We start from the raw sequence: 19,673 nt of genomic DNA on the forward strand, positions 1-19,673 counted from the left end.
GTCCTAAGGGCTATGCTTCCTGAGAAATGAACCTGGTTACCAGAAATACCTACATTCCGGAAAAAGGAGAAAAATACCAGTAAAATGGCTCCCCAGGGCAAACCGACCTTCCAAAAATGAATCAATTGATGGAACAATCACTTTGTTTTTTAAATAATCAGGGAATGCAATTTGTTCACTTCTGCCCTGGATAGGAGTTTTAAAAAAGATTAGGCTGCCCAAATCCCTTGAGGAAAGGAAAACTCTCCATTGATTTTCCTGATTTTTTTTTCTCCTTATCTTACAAGCTTAGCTTTGAATGGAAGGCGAAGCTGGAGGTCAATGGAGCAACGTGGCAAAGTGAAGTGGACCCTGGTGTCAAAGTCAGGAACCCAGAATCCGGTCCCCAGGCTGCCTCTAACTAGCTGTGTGACTTCTTCCCCTAGGTTTTTTCTTGTATGATTCACATGCGCAGAACCATCAGGTACATTCTTCAGATAGACTGCCTCAGAAGCTGGTGACTTACCTGTCACCATCAACAGAACTTCAAAGCCTGACTGACCACTTGGTGGGCCTAAGAACTGGCATTTGTCTAATGTCTTCAGATGTCATGAGGCTCTCTCCTCGGTGTCACTTCATATGATGACCACGACAATCCAGCCAAGGAGATACCTTGATTCCCATGTTAGAGACCAGATCAGAGAACAGGGCGCCTTGGCCAAGCTCACAGTACAGTGACCGGAGGTCAACAACATCCCCCAGACCAGGCTGATGCCGCACCCAGTGCGTCACCAGGACATAGGCTGCTCGTCTGCAGGACGCTTCGGAGGGAGATTCTTGAACCAGGGAGCTGACTGGCATGATGGTTTCTATCTCAATAAAATGAGGGGGTTGAAGTAAACCAGGAATATTAAAAAATTTCTTGTAGCAGGAAAGATTCTTTGCTCTCAAATGAAATCTACAGAATGCCAAAATATAAAACAGTTCATTGCTTCCACCCAAAGGTCCACCAAGTGACAGATGGATAATATAACGTGGTATATCCACATAATGGAATATTATTTGGTCATAAAAAGGAATAAAGCACCGATACACGTTACAACATGGGTGGACTTCGAAAACACACTAAGTGAAAGAAGCCAGACAAAAATACTGTGTATTGTAGGATTCTACTTATACGAAGCATTTAGAATAGGTATATCCAGAGTCAGAGAGTAGGTTGGTGGAGGTGGGAATGAGGAGTGGCTGCTTCATGGGTATAGGGTTTCCTTCTGGGGTGACAAAACATTTTGGAACTAGGGTGGTTGCATAACATTATGAATATACTAAATGCCATGGAATTTAAATAGCTAATTTTATATTATGTGAATTTTAACACCATATATGTGTGTGTACAGATATACGATGTTTCCAGAGTCCCAACCCATTAGCCTCCCCTTTCCCATGTCCCTTCAGTGCCCCCAAAAAAACCCTACTATGTAAATCAGAGTCACTAGATATTATAAAATGTATCATAGTTCAAAAGAGTTCTCATATGACAGCTATTTTATTCCTTCAGGGGCCAAAGCTATTTTCTCCTAATCCAACAAAGAAATATGCCCGGGCCACTGACCTCTTGCTACTTGGAAACAGAATGTTCCATTGGCAACCAGCTCCAATGTCAATTCTAGTCCACAGTGACCCAGCAGCTTCAGTTTTAGGATATGTCACTGGTTTTCAACTCAAAATTCTGCTTTAAGTATACCAGAAAAGATAATGATAGCTAAGCTTTAATTTTGTTTTCTCATATTCTAGTAGAGAATTTTATTGTTGAGTAGTGAACTAAGCATTTAAGTGGCTACTATTTATCGATAGGTTTCCTGTTTCATTTAAATGCCATTTCATAGAAAAGGACACCAAGGCTCACACAGCTCCACAACATCCCTGAGGTCAGAATTTGAATCTGGTATCTTCGAGTGAGCCTCCAGCTTGCCAAGATAGGTACCAGCAGTCACAATTTCTTGTTCCCCTGGAAGGCACGGGGACTGCTTTCAGTCCCACCAGGAAACTGAACCCAGCCCATAAGCCCCCGAGGTGTGTGAAGATGCTTCACACATGGACACAATCCCCCTCCATACCTTCCCGAGGAAGTTCAGAGGCATGAAGAGGTCAGGACATCTATCTACCATTTTTCTTCAATCTATATGGGGATAGTGAAGACTCACCTCACTGGTCTTGCTGACGATCTGTACTCAAGAAGGAATTAATGAGGGACACTTCAGACTCTCTTTTGCTAAAGAGCTGTAGCGAAAGGCTAGGGTTTCATTTGTTTTTAAAGGTTTAGGTCAGATCCTATTTAAACACAAAACACTCTGGTTTCTAAAGCTACCTCCCAACCCAGAAGTCTATGTGATGTTGTTTTCTGCAGCTGGAATGACATGGTCTCGGCTTTGGATACATATGATTCAGCACTACAACACTGGGTATTTTCTGTGGGCCTAAATACATTGCTTTTTCAAGTGATTCTGAAACATTTCTACACAGAGGAGTTGAGGATAATTTTAGCCTTTTTATCTGCATGATAAAGTTATCAAAATGGTAATAATTCTTTACATATAAATGCACTTTACAGATTACAAAGTACTTTCGTAGACAATCATTGTTGGGAGTTTTTTAAGGTGAAATTTAGGAAAATTATCAGTAAATGACATTTGGCTACTAATATGCACCCTTATAGGTAAGAAAAGGGGGAGCTAGAAGGGTTTTATATTAGAATCGAGGTCAGGTTCTAGAAGTTTTAACTGTTCCTGGTTATCAATAAAAAAAAAAAAGCCAATGCTTCAGTTAAAACCAGGTTCTGCTACTTATGATTGATAAGTTGTAAATGTCTTTCCCATCCTTCCTGTGGTCCTGTGCCCCCTCGCTATTCAGTTTTAGATCTACAGCTCACAGAGATGATCCAGAATGCCAGGTGTAGGTAAAGCAAGACACCTAAACCAAGGAAAAGAAAGCTAATCATGTTTCGGTACCATTTAACGTGAAAATACAGTGATCCTCTTATATCTCTTCCTATTTTTGGTGGCCACACAATGGCCTTCAAATTTGTTCCCACCAACACAATTGGAGCGCTCATGTGTCAAGGTCATCTTTAAAGAGTTGTACTAGCTTGCCACACTGACATGGACAGCCCCCCAAACCTCCCCAGAGTGCCGTACAGTCAGTCTCTCGAGACCTCATCTCTATCAGGGAGATCAATAACCCTCGGAGAGTAGATTCTCAAGGAATGAGTTTTATTGCAATGAACCTGACCAAACTGCCCTCCATCTGCTGCCTCCCCTTAGGGCTGGCGGAAGAAAGCCGTTGCGTGCCCGGACGAGTGGTCGCGCTCCCAGTTGCCGTGGCGTGTGAGCCACACCGAGCATGCGGGGGACCTGATGGGACACCACTTTGCAGCTCTAATCGGTGGGAGCCACACCTGGCAGGACTGGCCCGACGGGCTGCAGGTGAACGTTCTCAGCCAAGTCTTGCCAAAAGCCACACTCTGTGCCTCACGTGGTGAAGAACACTCCGGAGGGGCGCTCAACCGAGCAGCCACCGTCCAGCCGGACTCAGAATAAGACAAACACCCCTACAGAGTGACATTTCCTGCCAGGCAGCGGCACTCAACCTCGACTGCTCGGTAGGATCCCCTAGGGAACCTGGAAGACTTATGTGGCCAGGCCTCCAGTTCAGGCTAATTAAAATCAGTGTCTCTAGAAGTGGGGGCCCTCACACTGGTGTTTATGATGGTTCTAGTGTGCAAGCCAGGGGAGAAGCACCACTGCAGAATATTCTAACAGTATCTCTGGCGTGAGCCCAGTTCTTGAGGTGGAGGCACCTGCAGAACACCCCTTGCTCAGGAAGGGGAAGCCAGTGTTCCCTGCAGTCTTGAACCGTGCTGACAAGGGCTTTATTTGTCTGCGAGCATTTAGGTCAATCTGATTTGCCGGGGGTACAAAGAGTGCTATTTCAAATGCCTATCTTTGATTTTTCTGCCTCAAACAAGCATAACGATATTTACTCAACCCATACTTTGTGAGAGCTAGGAATTTGACAAAAACAAAACAAACAAAATACCCAAATGAGATGCCGCTCATTTCAGGGGTGATTCCATGGAGGGAGGGGCGGGGCACCCACTCCCACCAGCATCCCGACCAGGGTAACCTGCCCCGGGGTGGGTGGGACAGAGAGAATTATACTGCTGTAAAGATGATAGAATTTCCGGAATTTCCTTAAATTGGCTCTGCGAACGTTGAAACAAAAAGCTTATAATGCAAGAGTATAAGCATCACGAAGAAGGTAAAAAGGAAATGATCTTTATCACATCCAAGTGGCCTGTGGTCCTCTCCTTGGCTTTGTTTTACTCTCTCCCTAGGCTTGAGCATTTCCAAGAGAAGCACTATGTCACCAATAGTGGGTGAGAGGAGATCCCATCTCGGGGGGTGGGGCGGAGTGGGTTTGTGGAAGAGACTCCCTAGATTCAAGTAACAATCAGCTAAAAATTCATCAGCTGAATCCCAAACGTCAGATTCATATATATATATCCATCTCCTGATTTTAAGTCACTATATTCGGAGGCTGATATCCATAAATGAAAATATGATGGATTAGCTGGTTTAATATGTTCATCTCACAATGTTACGATGTCCTAAGAACCGAATGGCTAGGACATGGGGAGCAGAGTTGATAGAAATGAATGACATAAAAAATACTTACTGGTTCTCTCTTTTGTTCTTGAGTGGGTCCATGAGGCGCAGCGTGTCTCTGATCACGGCCACCTTCACTTCCTCATCGACAAGGCTGGGGACATTTTCAAATACCCCTGGAGAAAGCTTGAATGGGTAGGATTCTGTGTTTCAGTGGAGGGAGTGACTTGGTACCAAGCGACTATCAGCACCAGCTCATTGGCTGTACTGTTAGTTAGGTTTTGCTTATATGAATCTATAGAAGAGAATTTTTAAAGGCTCCCTTCATGCTATTTGTACAATGGCAATTTCCTTTAACAAATCGACAAAAGACATAAAGAGGAAATACATACATAAAGAGCACTATGTTAATCTAATCATCAAAATCATACATGCTTGTTGGGCGCCTGGGTGGCTCAGTTGGTTAAGCGACTGCCTTCGGCTCAGGTCATGATCCTGGAGTCCCGGGATCGAGTCCCGCATCGGGCTCCTTGCTCTGCGAGGAGTCTGCTTCTCCCTCTGACCCTCCCCCCTCATGCTCTCTCTCTCTCTCTCAAATAAATAAATAAAATCTTTAAAAAAAAAAAAATCATACATGCTTGTTGTAGAAAATTTGGAAATACAGAAGGGGCTAAGAAAATTAAAAGAATCTACATAGTCCCCCAAAAACCCAATATTAGTATTTGGTGTATTTCCTTCCAGTCTTTTTTATGTGTGTGTGTTTTTTTTAAGGGGGGAGGAAAAATATAACCACTGTTAAATGTACTATTTATCTTAGTGATTCAAGTATGTCGACATGGCTAAATCATATTCATAGAATTTCAATTAGCTCATCTCCTGAGGCTAACTAATTAGTTCATGTCAAAACTGATGGAAAGGCTCAGCTGTTCCTATATCCACAGACCTTAAAAATTGGAAGAACGGCATGCTGGGAAGTTACCATGGGTCGGATAGGTCTTATATTTATAGACTCTGCTCAGAGCTCAACCAAACTGAAATTATTTAGACTTGGGCAGAAGTTTGCTGTGCCAATTTGAGAATGTTGAATCTTGTTTAGCCAAGTGAGCAACATGAGAATGACCACATGCAGCAGTTGGGCAATTTATTCAAGGAGATATTCAAAGTACTTACTTCTTGCTCATGTTCGATTCTCATGCTGGGATTCGCATTTACTTCAAGTAGGATAGGCTTCAGGTTTTTCATTAGAAGAATGTCAAAGCCTAAAATCTGGGTGGGATAAACATAATTCAGGATTACTCCCTCTAGCTACAATTTCTTTTCAGGAATCGAGTATGGTATTAGGGTCATGAAGGTGACGATAAATCCAAACCTGACCCCCACCCTGGGCCTTGACCCTGGCTTCTCCTGTCCACGGCACCTCTTCCTCGGGGTGTACTTCTTAGGCCAAATGGACAGCGGAACATTTTATAGGAACCTTGATAATGAGACGAGTTCTCATGACGCATTTCAGCATTATCAGTGACCTCTTTCTTCCTTAACAGGTTTTTTATTATGTTAAGGATCAGCTGTGGTCCATCAATTTCTTCCCCTCCATCTGCTCTTCTCTATTAAGCTGCTTCTTAGCTAGATCTCTGAAAACCCAAGGCTACTTTTCTTAAGCTCAGGTGTACATCGGTATCACTGAAGGGGCCCTAACCACCACCCCTCCCCCAACCCACACCTGGGAGTCAGAATCTGTCAGAGGGGAACACAGGCAAGTGAATTTTGAAAACCAAGGCCCCTGCCCCTCCCTCTCCGGTGATTCTGATAGACCTTCTTAGCTAAGGAGAAGGGAATGTTTATTAGGCACCATTTACTATACAATGCACCGATTATTCATAATCTCATTTAATCCTCATGACAGTGTATTTGAAGGAGGGATCTGCTCTCGATTTTACAAAAGGAGAAATTGAGTCTCAGGCCAGTGGATTTCCCCAAAGACTGGCCCCTCACCATTTGTGGGATCCAGCGCAAGACAGAAACGTGGGTCCCCTTGTTCAAAAGGTATTGACAATTTCACGATGGTGACAACAGAGCATTAAACCCGGCACCAAGCCCTTCTGGGTGTGGAGCAACGGCTCACACCCCAGGCTAACTCCAACACCATTTGTCCTTGACGCCTGCCCTTCCATCCAGAGTGCTGCTTCAGGGGACGCTTTGTCTTCTGGCCTCTTTCAGTTCCTCACAAGCCCTAGGATGGGGTGGGCCCCTGGCATCTCATTCCCTCTGCCTGAAACAACCCTTCCCCTACATGACTCCTCCTGATCCTTGAGATCCCAGGTTCTAATTAGATTCACACTCGAACCATGAGGACGTCAGATTCTCGGGGGGGACTCTCATTAACTCTATAGGAGGTGAGAAGGTAGAAAGCTTCTAACAGAATTGATACAGTCCCAAAGTTTCAAAAAAATAAGATGGAGAATAACGGAGAGAGAAAGAAAAAGCGACAGCTGTGTCCCCATCTCTGTGGACACCAGAAGAAAAAGATGGCGGGAAATCCATTTACTTGTCTATATAGAATGTGCATTAGTTAGATGATAATTATGAAACTGTAGTTTCATCCTTATTAATGAAACCAGAGCCTGAATGACCATTTTCGGGGGTAACTCAAGATGAGGTTATTCTTCAGTGAAGGGCAGTAAGGATGAGGAGTTGGAAAAAGTCATCCTGACTCTATTTTTCTTTCCCTGGTCACGAAAAGAAAGGAATGGAAATTTGGTAGAAAATGTTACATGCATTATAGATGCGCTGAATAATATATGACAAGTGGCTGTGAGTGATGAGCCCTTTAAGAGACTCTGGTGACATCATCAGTCTAACTTCAGACCTGGGCTGAGGCAAGTGGTGTTGATGAGGCTACAGAGAGCAGCGGGCTATGCAGCCCATGTTTGTCATCCTTAGTCATCAACTGCTTTTTGCTCCATCTCAGAAGCTTGGACTCGCTCTTTCTCAGCCTGGTGGACGCTTTCAGTTCAATGCACAGTGGTTTCATGAAAATAAAGCTACAGGAAAGCCGGAGAAGGCAAAACCTCACCAGCCATATTGACCTGCCCCCACCAATGGTGTGGTATTTTCCAGAACCTAAACTTTGGTGCATGTAACTGAATATGTAGGATCTTGTACAGAAATGGTTTGGAGTCAGAAAGACTTGGCTCCAATCCTACTTCCATCTCTCGCTCTAGGTGTAGTGCTTAGCCTCGCTGAGCTTCATATACCTCATCTGAAAGATGAGAGTCACAATAGCTGACTTGCAGGGTTAGCTGCTAATGGAAGCAAAGAGTACCTAGGGTTATGCTCATCATATAGGAGGTACCCAATATAGGCTAGCTCCCTTTGCAGGTTCCTACTGATCCTACCACTGAGAAATGGCATGTAATGGCTTTAGAGTCCAGAGGAGCTCATTTCAAATCCTAGTTCTGCCTTTAACTTGTGTAACTATAGGCAAGTTACTCAGCAGCTCTAAGCCCCAGTTTCCTCATCTGTAAAATGGGAATAAGACTAGTACTGACCTTAGTTCATTCATTCAAAAAATATTTATTGAATGCTTTCCTATATCCCAGGAATTATGCTAGCTTCTAGAAATGAGGCAGTGGACTAGACAAGCTCCCTGTCCTCTTGGAGCTTACAGTCTAGTGGCGGGGACAGGACAAATAAAGATAATGCGATGTAAAATATTTTGCACAGTGCCTGAAACACAGTAAGCATTTGATGAAGGTCAGCTTTATTATATTTTTTCACAAGTTCAAGGAAATACAATTTTTTTTTCTTTTCAAAAGTTCAATGAAATTTGTAGCACCAAGGGATCTCAACAAACAGAATAACAGGTCTGAGAGGAGCTTAGAGTTGATCTTGTCATGAAACTCTGGCATGTTAGAGCTGGCAAAAAACGAGGAATTTATTTGGTCCAGTGTTTTTCAAAATGGGTTTCTTTTCTGGGGAAGCACTGGGGAGGCCAGATCAAATTAACTTTTACCTATTTCATATATTGGGTTCCCCAGAGAAAAAAAGCTTTATATATTTTTGAAAAACTATTAATCTAGTCTAACAATCCCTTTATGCAGATCACAAACCTGCAGCTTAGAGAGGGGAAAACCTCTCCCCAGTTTGATGGCACAGCAGGGATTGTCAAAAGGGGGGGGAGATGGGAGGGGGAGAACTTTTCAATCACATGATACTCTGCCCCATACAAGTACTTGAGTCAGCAGTTATGTGTTGCACACCTCCTGCTCGAGGTGCTCTGGGGATTCCAAGTTATCTGTCCTTCGGCCCTTCTAGAAGCTTCCAAAACAAGTTGGGAAGAAAAGGGCCCTGGGCCATTACTCGTAAACTCATGCCAAGGCTCCAAGCTACCTTCCAATGAGAAGAGATTCTCTCTCGAGCCCTAGAACTACACATCCATCTGCATCCATAGTAATCCCAACTGGGAGGTTGGGTCCTCAAATTTAGCATATCCAAACACACTATCACAATCCAAACTCACTAGCCTCTAAAATGGTCTCAAGGATCCCCACCTCCTGGTAGTCATGTGCTTGTGTAATCCCCCCCCTTGCATGTGAGCTGCACCTAGTGACTTGTTCGTAAAAACAGCAGAGGACAGAAATGATGGGATGTCACTTCCAATATTAGATTATAAAAAGACTGTGGCTTCCATCCTGGAATACCTTCTCCTGCTCTCTTGCTCACACACTCTGAGGGAAGGCAGCTGCTATGTTGTGGACTGCCCTCTGGAGGTCCAGGCGACAAGGAACTGATGATGTCTCCAGCCAACAGCCAGGGGGGCCTGAGGCCTATCAGGCTCCTTCCCCAGTGGGGCCTTGAGGTGACTATAGTCCTGGCCATCATGTTGATTGCAGCCTTGTGAGAGACTGAACAAGAGGGAGTCCCCTAAGCCTCAGTTCCTGATCCACACAAACTGAGAGATAATAAATGTTTGTAAGTTTAAGCTGCTAAGTTTTGGGGAAATTTGTTACACCACAATAGATCATTAATACACCATCTTTCTCTAAAATCGACTTTGTCTCCTGTATTCCTTATCCACCCAATTACATAAGTCAAAACTCTCTCCTTCATCTTTCATATCTAGCTGCTCACCAACTCCTGCTCAATGTATCTCTTGTACATCCTATCTCCTAAAGAGCTTTCCAGAACTGGCCCATCCTCACTGCTCCTGGCCTCCATTGGGTCTGCACCAGCTTTCACCTGGACTAATTTAATAGCCTCCTTATTTGTTTCTTTTTTTTTTTTTTTAAGATTTTATTTATTTGTTTGAGAGAGAGAGAATGAGAGAGAGCGAGTACATGAGAGGGGGGAGGGTCAGAGGGAGAAGCAGACTCCCTGCTGAGCAGGGAGCCCGATGCGGGACTCGATCCAGGGACTCCAGGATCATGACCTGAGCCGAAGGCAGTCATTTAACCAACTGAGCCACCCAGGCGCCCCCTCCCTATTTGTTTCTTGCTCTCCAACTCACCCCTCTAGTTCATCTGGCACAAGGGGCTGCCAGAGTAATTTTTCTAAAATGTAGAGTATTAGCATTCCTCTGCCTAACATCCCTGCCTGAAGAATGAAGCCCCAGTTCCACGACATGTCCTACAAATTCCTCTTTGACTTGACATTGATCTCACACTCCAGCTTTATTTCCTCCCCCTGCACATCTTGGGCTGTAATTGTGCTAAACTATTAGTAGTTCGAGAATGCTTTACTGCTCTCTGCCTTTATACTCTTCTGCCTGGAAGACAACTTTATTGATGAAATATTTATTGAGCACCTACTAAATAACTAGGTACTGTTCTAGGCACTGGGGATAAAGCAGTGAACAAGATAAATGATGTTTTAATATCCTGCCTTCTTGGAGCTTACATTCTAGTGAAGAGAGAGATCACAGTAAGTTAATAATTAAGGCCACAAAGAGTGTGATATGGTGGATGGAGGGGAGGGTTGGTGGTTTAGAAGGATGACCAGGGAAGGCCTTGCCATCCCATTGTCTTCTGGCTTCCACAGTTTCTGATGAGAATAACTTTTTCATTATTCTTTGCTCTTCTGAACATAATGTATCTTTTCTCTTTAGCTGCTTTTAAGATTTTTTTTTTTATCATCACTGGTTTTCCACAATTTGATTATGATAAGCTTTGGTGTGTGTGTGTGTGTGTGTGTCCTCCTTGGAGTTTCTTAGGCTTCTTGGATTGCAGATTTCTAGTTTTTATCAAATTTGGAAATTTGGAGCCATTTCTGCAAATATCTTTCTGTATTTTCCTTGTCTCTTCTACTTAGGGAACTCCAATTACACATATGTTAAAATACTGGATATTGTACCATAGATCAGTGAGGGTCTGTTCACTTATTTTTCCTGTCATTTTCTCTTCTCTCTGTTTCATTTTGGATAGGTTCTATTGCTATGTCTTCAAGTTCACTGATCATTTCTCCTGCAGTGTCTAATCTGCTAATCTCATTCAGTGACATTTTCATCTCAGATTTTGTATTTTCTTCTCTAGAAGTTCCATTTGGTTCTTTTAATAGCTTCCATCTCTCTTCATTAAGCTCATATTTTCCTTTAAAATCTTGTGCATAGTTATAATAGCTGTTTTAACATCTTTTTCCTACTAGTTTCATCACTTCTGATAATTCTGAGTCTGTATTGATCTCCCCCCTTGGTATGGGTTACCTTACCTGCTCTGTGGAATGTCTGGATGCTGGATGCTGGACATTGTGAATGTTATAATGCTGAGTGCCTGGATTTTGTTTTCTTTTAAAAGGGGGTAGGCTTTTCTGGCAGTTAAGTTATTTGCAGATTAATTTGATACCTCCAAGGCCTACTGTTTACCACTCAGTTGGGTCTAGAGTAACTTTCATTCCAGGGAAGATTCAGTCCATTAAGGCATAACTTCTCTGGAACCTCCACTGAATGCTCCCAGTGACCACCAAGGACTATCCACACTGGCTACTCAGAGCATGAACATCTCTCCCTGCTCTGTGTGAGCCTGGGAGTTGTTCAGATCATCAGTTCACCGGTCTCTCTTTGCCCAACTGTATGGACCAACACTCACACAGGGGTGGCCTAACACTCAGCAATGCCACAGGGATCTCTGCAGGCTCTGGAGCTCTTTTCCAGCTCGGCTCCCTCCGTTTCAGAATTCTGCACACAGAATTTCAGCCGCCTCAGCTTTCCCAAACTTTGATCTCCATCTCTGCAGCTCATTGAGGTCACAGCTCTTGGGTTCCCCTTCCCTGTGTCCATGTCCTGGAGTTGTGGCAACCATAGGATTCAACCTTGGTTCCACTCCCCACTTCCTCAGGGATCACAGTGCTGAGCTGCCTGTTGTCCAAAATCGGAAACCACTTATTTCATATATTTTGTCTAGTATTCTAGTTGTTTTCAGCAGGACTTCTAGTCCAGATTTGTTATTCCATCATGACCAGAAGCAAAAGTCCCAGGAGGTGATGCATGAATCGGGACTGATTGAAGTGAGTTGATAAGTCATTTGAAGAGCTAAGGAAGAGCATTCCAGGCAGAGGGAACAGCAAGAACCCAGGTCACTTTCGAACAACCGCAAAGGGTGAGCAAGAGGGAGAATGGTAGGAGATGAGGTCAGATAGGAAGACGAGGAACCGATCATGTAGCATCTTTTAGGCCATGGTAAGGAGCCAGGATTTTAAGTGCAATGAGAAAGCCATTGGAGAGTTTGCACAAGGGAAGTAATTGGATCTGACATGTTCTAAAAGAATCACTTTGGCTACAGTGAGAAAAATAGGCCATCAGCAGCAAGGGTGGGAAACGGGACATCAATTAGGAGGCTATTGCGGTGGTACAAGTGCAAGGTGATGGTTGCCTAGACTTGGACGGTAGCAGCGGAGCTGGTTAGGATGTATTTTAAAGTCTATTTGCAAGACTGGCTTATGTAGCAGACCCAGGAAGGAGGCAAAAAGAAGAAAGAATGGCTCAGGTTTTCACTTTGCATAACTGATAGAACGCTGTGCATTTACTGAAATAGGAAAACAATGGCAAACTAGGTGTGGGAGGGAAATCAAGAGTTTGATTTTGGACATGTTGAGCGTGAGAGTCCCACTAGATATCTGAATAGAAAATGGAAGGAGGCAGCTGGATATACTAGCCACAGGGCTAAGTGAGAACACTGAGAGAGTGATTGTAGATAAGGGAACTTTCCAAGCACTGAGTTCTGGGAATCTCCAGCACTGAAGGTTCAGAAGGAGGGGCACAGAAGCGGCAGCCAGGAAGGGGGCAGGGAAAGCAGACCATGATGGAGGTCCCTCACCCCTTTCTGCTTGGCAAATTCTGCTTCATCCCTGAAGCTCTGGCTAAAACAGCTCCTCCTCTGGGAAGCCCTCCCTGACTGGGTCAGGCAAAGTTAATTACTCCCTTCTCTGTGCTCTTGCAGCACCCTGTAGAGGCCCTTCTCCATCATTTAGGACAAGCAGTTGTGATCCCCAGGTGCCAGTCTTCCCCATAACCTGCGCCCCTCTTGGGGCAGGGACCGTGACTTACCCATGGCCACCTGCCCCACAGCTAGCTCGGGGCTTGTCTCAGTGCGTGCCCAGGGAATATCCCTAAGGAAAAAAAAGCTTATGTATCAGAAGTGGTCAAGGAAGGCTTTACAGAGAAGGAGGGATTTAAGCAGCACCTTGGTGGAAGCACTGAATTCCAATAAACAGTGAGACTGGAGAGTGAGCCTGCCAGGCCAAGACAGAGGAGGACAAATGGGCAGGCTTGGGAAAGCACAAACTATGTCTAAGACACAGGAGCTGCTGTGTGTGGCAGGACAGATAAGGAAACAGAGGCGAAGAAAGGTTAACTGGCAAGCTCACCAGCTCGCGTGGCTGGAAGGAGCTGGTATTAGCTCAAACCCAGGGCCTCTGAGAACGAAACCCAAGCCCTCGCGTGGCCACAAAGCTGCTTCTTCATCTCCTTCCCAGGGGGCGTCTGGGGCTAAAGGGGAGCAGGAGATCAAAAGAACAAAGAAGAAAGAGAAGCACTTTAGGCTTCAGGAAAGGTGTCTCCTCCAGACATCTAAGGGAAAGGATCAGGAGCCAAGGAGAGAATGAGACACAGCGCTAAAGGAAGATAGAGACGGAGCAACAGAACTGGGAAAGAATGTTCTTGAAAGCTGAGCTGGGAAACCTTTCCTTTGCGTGTGTTTTTCTGCCACATGAATCATCTACCCCCACGTGGACCTGACTGCCGAAGCCAGGGTCACACCGCTGCCCTTCTTGAGGGCCGTGAGGACGTGTCGTGGGGGGCTGGCTGCACGATGGGGTTGGAGGGGGACGTTCCTAGGCAACAGATTACAGGAAAGCTACCCACAGCCTGAGCCGCGCCAGCAGCCGCTCCAGGCCACCACAATTTCCCAAGCAGTTATTGTGGCTATGATTGGAAAGGGGTCACAATCACATGTTTGAGATAAACGTAATGTCGCTGGCTGGAGTTTATGTCCCGGAATGCAGCAACGTGGGCCCGGCCCAGGCTACAGGCGAAGGGGGCTCCACGACAAAGAAATCATTTCTTGTACGTGCACAGAACGTTATAGTTTGCCTCTTTATCTCACGTGTGACGGACAACGGCCCTGGGAGGAGGCTGAGGAAACAGGCACAGAGAAGTTAAGTGACTTAGGTAAGGTCACACAGCAACTCCATAGCAGAACCATACCGTTTCCTTCAATCTTCGGGTTTCAAGTTACTTCGGGTATCTGAGACCCAAACTAACAAGTGTTTTACCAAGTGATGAGGATAAAGAAAGTAAGAGAGGACTCCAAGGGGAAAAAACCTAGTATTTTGTCGATCACCGTGAATCTGAAATGTATGGTAAACCCAACTTCAAACTAACACTTTACTCCTCGTCGAAGTTTTTCACCTACAGTGTCTCATGCTGCTCCTAAGAAGGCAGCTGGGGAAGTGAGTGTGGGTGATTCCCAGGGAAAGAAACAGAGGCCCAGGGTAGTGGAGGACTTTGCCCAAGATCACACAGCTGCGAAGGGGAAGAGCTCCTCCTTGGAGCGTTGCTTCCAGTCCGGTGCTCATCCCCTGACCCCAGGCCTGGAAGCAGTTAGTGTGGTCAAGCAAAGGAAAACAGACACGGGGCTGCGGTTCCATCTGCTAGACGTCATCTGTCCAAACCAGTGGCTCCCTCCCTGTCTGCTCTCCAGTTCCCCACAGCTTGCGCCCCTGGTTCCACCCCAGTGGCTGCCCATGCAGCCTGTCCACAGCAAGACAAGCAGCAAAGCCGCCACCCTGGCGCTCCCCCCTGCGCCCTCACCGTGCCAGGGCTCCGTGGCTTGGCTGTGCGTGCCGGGCCCACATGACTCTCCTGGAATAGCCGTCACCGTCAAACAGATGCGGCCACATGGTCCCCTGGGATGACCCCTGGATGCCTCCACGTTGCAACGGTCTCCTTGGCCCTAACCTTTTGATGGCTTGGGATCGGACTTGTTTTCTCTGGTCCTATCTCTAAGTTCTCCCCACTTACCCTTTCTAATGCCGTAAGCTACCTACCTGATGGCTGAGCTGGACAGACATCCTACCTGGGAACCAGAGTCTGGGGTCCAAGGGCCTAAGGACGGATCTCTAGATCTAGACCCATCCATCAGAGTCGCTGCCCCGCTGCCTCTCCCCTCCCTTCTTTGTTCCATCGGCCTGTTGCTTTCCTGCCACAGTCTTGGATGGAGGACGGGAAACAACCCAAACAAATCGTGTGTATTGATATTGGCATAGATAGCAGTGCAAATGAAACGGGTCCCAACAACCCACCTCAACATGTGGTGGAAAAGAATGTTGAAAAAGACTATATACTTTGTAGTAGCGTTTTTATAAAGCTCAAAACCAAGCAAAACAAAACAATATATATTGTTAGGGATACATTCGTGCATAAGAAAAGTATTTTTTAAGGCAGGGGGAATGATAAACATAAAATTCCAGACACTGTGACCCTGGGAGTGGGTAGGAAAGTGGGATGGGGACAAGCACGGTAGCTAGCAAGCGAGCTTGGGTAGGGAGGTGGCGTTTGGGATGACCATTTTGTTGTTCTGCCCGAAAGCTTACAGGCGTGTTCTGTGTGTTCTTTTTATACATTCACCTGCCACAAAGTAATTTGCAAGATGAGATGGAGAGGGTCCCAGAGGTACTCCTTCTTACCATCTGCTCCCCACTCTGAGTATCTGGTGGCAGGAGCCCGGGTGTCTACTGAGTGCCCAGACTCCAGCCTCGCCCTGCTTCACAGCTCTACTCTCGTTCCCTCCCCTTCCTCCCGCGCTCTGGCTCGGGCCACCACGCTGTGGCCCCAGCCCCCTCACTCCCATGAAGATCATCCTCGACGATCACGAAGCACAGTGGACAATTTCAGTTCTGGTCTCGTGTGACAGCTCAGTGGCATTTGCCACTGCTGATCCCTGCCTGCTCCTTCTCCAAGCACGTCTTCCTTGGCACTCAAGGTGCTTCCTCTCCTGATATCCCTTCTACATCTCAAGCCCCTTCTTGTTGGCCTGTGCTGGTCCCTCCCCCACCCCCCACCCCCACCTGTCCCTTGCCTAAACAGTGGTGCCCACAGGAGTCTTCTGAGGCCCCGCCTCCCCTGCAGCCTCACACGGCTTCCGTCATTGTCTGAACGCTGGTGAGTTCTCAGCCCGGCCCCAGCATCTCGCTCCTGAACTCCAGGCCCAAATGTCCAATTGTCCACTCAAACTCTCCACTTGGAGGTCACATAGGCTCTTCAAGGGCATGTTCAAGTCCAACTCCTGACCTTCCCCACACAAGCCTGGTCCCCTTCCTGTGGCTTCTATTCATCCATCCAAGTGCCTAAGCCACGAGAGTCAGTCTCGGTTCTCCCCTGTCCCTCACCGCCACTGCCTCACCAACCCCTTCAACCCCAGCAGTCACCAGCCCAGCCCGTCCACCTCCTAAATGGCTCTCAGATCTATTCTCTCCACCCACACCGAGATCTTCCCAATCCAAGTGAATATCAGCTCTTGCTTGTATGAAAGCCATCGGTTCACTAGTCACCTCCCTGCTCCCAGCCTTGCCCAATCCATTCTCTACCCTGCAGCTGGTTTGTTCTTTGTAACGTGCAAACCTGAGCCCACCATTCCCCTGTGCACATCCTCTAGGGGCCCCCACAGCCCTCAGCCTTCCGTGATTCGGCCGCGACCTACCTCTCCCGCCTCCTCTTCCCTCATCTCCCTCCAAGCTCTGCCTCAAACTCCACCCTCCAACCACACCGAACCTCTTTCAATTCCTCGAACTGCATGACTCCCCCTTCCCCCTAGGGCTGCGAACATGTCCCCCCAGAACACTGTCTCCCCAGCCCTATCCAGAATCTCCGACTTCGTCCAATTGCCACTCCTTCCCAGACCACCCTCACTCCCAGCCAGAAAATGTCAGACAGTCCCACAATGTCACAGTGCCCAGTCCATTTCTTCCTCTACTCTAGCCCTTGTGACACTTTATACGAGGTGCTTTCTAAACGATTTGTCTCCCATATTAGTAAACTCCATGCCTCGGCCGGAGGAGAGCTGACCGACTGTCTACGCAGTACCTGGGACAGTGCCTGGCCCCTACGAAGCAGGTGGTACAAAATGCTGGAAGGAAGGATGAATAAATAAATGGCAAGCACTGTGCTTGTGTTATTTCATTTAATTCTTACAAGAATCCTTTCAGGGAGGTACTCTTCGTCTCATTTTACAGGTGAGAAAAGGGAAGCAACTTGCCTCTATTCACACAGCTAGCAAATGTAAAGTTGGACCCAGGTTTAACCCCCAAGGCCACACCCACAACCCCCTCTGCCCACCTCTGGCCGCCCCACCCCCACCTTTCATCCCACAGGAAGCCAGGGAGCCCTCCACAGGCCCCGTGAGGTTTTGGGAACTCAGGCTGGGACTGGCAATGGTTACCTGGAAGCACGTGGGCCCCGGCCTCCCCGCGGGGATGTCCGACTGGTAGAAAACTTTGAGCTCTGGAGTCAGGGCAATGACAGTCTTAATCACCAGGGAGATGATATCAGACCAGACCTTCTTGATGTCAACACCTTTGGAAGACAACCTACAAAGGATGCTAGAGAAAGTCCTTTTGCTGCCCGTGCTAGTGCTGTCCGAATGGACAAAGTTACCACTGTGGATGTTCAGGGAATAGTTGGTTAAGTGCATAAAGATGTGGTGCAGATTTTTGGGGTTGGGCTCCTGATATGGCTCTGTACAAAATCTAGAGAGTCCATCTTTGGCTATATAAATCTCTAAGGGGTCTAAGGACTTGAGTAAGACATACAGACGAATGTCAAACTTGAGCTTGTCAATCAGAAGAGGTTTGCAGATGTACTCCTGGACCACCGCTGGTCGGCTCTGAAGGCTCCCTGCCCGGCGGATGTCACTGGGGTCCTTAATGAGGTAGATGCCATCACCCTGACAACCACTGTCAGGCTTCACAATAAAAGTGGGCTTCCAGGAGGGGTCGCCATCTTTCACCATTCGAACCTGGTGGGGAAAAAAGAATGGTTAGCCTTACATTCTTTTCCTCTCTGCACCCCCAAGACAGAGCAGGACCTCAGCCAATGTTTGGTGAAGGAGTGACAAAGTGAGCCCTGCCTGTGGGAGTCTTCACGAAGCACCCGGGGGATAACACTGGACTAGGTACCGGGATCGTGACCTAAGAACTGTCCTTAGTCTTGTCCTCCAGGAAGGGGACCGGGAAGGCGGCGGATCTTCGGTCCCAGGAGCTAGGTCCAAATCCCGGGTGTTTGTCGGAGGTCTAACACCGGGCAAGTCATTTAACTCATGATGATATGATAATGGTGAGGAGGAGGAGGAGGAAGAGAAGGAGGAGGATAATGGCCTAGCACCATTTTTTTTTAAATTTTTTTTATTGTTATGTTAATCCCCATACATTACATCATTAGTTTTAGATATAGTGTTCCATGATTCATTGTTTGTGCATAACACCCAGTGCTCCATGCAGAACGTGCCCTCCTCAATACCCATCACCAGGCTAACCCATCCTCCCACCCCCCTCCCCTCTAGAACCCTCAGTTTGTTTCTCAGAGTCCATTGTCTCTCATGGTTCTTCTCCCCCTCCGATTTCCCCCCCTTCATTCTTCCCCTCCTGCTACATTCTTCTTCTTCTTTTTTTCTTTCTTAACATATATTGCATTATTTGTTTCAGAGGTCCAGATCTGAGATTCAACAGTCTTGCACAATTCACAGCGCTTACCAGAACACATACCCTCCCCAGTGTCCATCACCCAGTCACCCCACCCCTCCCACCCCACCCCCCACTCCAGCAACCCTCAGTTTGTTTCCTGAGATTAAGAATTCCTCATATCAGTGAGGTCATATGATACATGTCTTTCTCTGTTTGACTTATTTCGCTCAGCATAATACCCTCCAGTTCCATCCACGTCGTTGCAAATGGCAAGATCTTATTCCTTTTGATGGCGGCCTAGCACCATTTTTAAAGAAGATTTTATTTATTTATTTGACAAAGAGAGAGAGAGCATGAGCAGAGGGGAGGGGCGGGGCAGGGGGAGAGGGACAAGCAGACTCCCCACGGAGCGGGGCGCCCAATCCTTGATGGAGATTCCAATCCCAGTTCTGCCTCTCAGCTAGCTGACAAGTTACTTCATCCTTAAGAAATAGGAATGGCTGGGCCTCACGGCTGCCTTTCACCGGTCAGGCTCTGCGTGCTTGGGCCTTTGCATTCCTGATCTCACTTAATCCTCAGAACAATCTTACTCCTGTTGTGCAGATGAGGACGTCACCGAGAACTTAAGTGACTTGTCCAAGGTCACACAGGAGCAGCAGGGCCAGGATGGGGCCCAGGCAGTGGGACTGCAGTGCCCATGCTCTGACCATCTCTGCTCCTTGTGTTGTGAAAGAGAATCATATTCTCTGTGAGGGTCAGAGTAGGTGGATGGTGCCGTGTAGACTATCTGGCGCATCGCAGGCACTCATGAATGGGGCTGGGCCGGGGCGCCCGGGGGGCTCAGTCGGTTACGCGGCTCCTGGG

The 19,673-nt window shown here is 46.8% G+C and overlaps 1 protein-coding gene across 5 annotated transcripts in view; it reads right to left on the reverse strand.

Annotated features, from left to right (window-relative positions):
• Positions 1-19,673, reverse strand: part of TTLL11 (tubulin tyrosine ligase like 11) — a 249,851-nt gene that overhangs the window by 139,112 nt on the left and 91,066 nt on the right. For 4 of the 5 annotated variants that reach the window (XM_078061723.1, XM_036107811.2, XM_036107810.2 and 1 more), the window contains 3 exons: positions 17,570-18,145; positions 5,814-5,909; positions 4,714-4,829 (listed from right to left, as the gene is read on the reverse strand). In XM_078061723.1, the coding sequence (XP_077917849.1) occupies positions 4,714-4,829; positions 5,814-5,909; positions 17,570-18,145 (788 nt within the window). Of the gene's footprint in view, positions 1-4,713; positions 4,830-5,813; positions 5,910-17,569; positions 18,146-19,673 lie in introns of those variants that run through there. The other variant, XM_078061725.1, reaches the window with a different exon arrangement.

This window comes from Halichoerus grypus, chromosome 14 (genome assembly GCF_964656455.1).
Source record: "Halichoerus grypus chromosome 14, mHalGry1.hap1.1, whole genome shotgun sequence".
In the NCBI taxonomy this organism is placed as follows: domain Eukaryota; kingdom Metazoa; phylum Chordata; class Mammalia; order Carnivora; family Phocidae; genus Halichoerus; species Halichoerus grypus.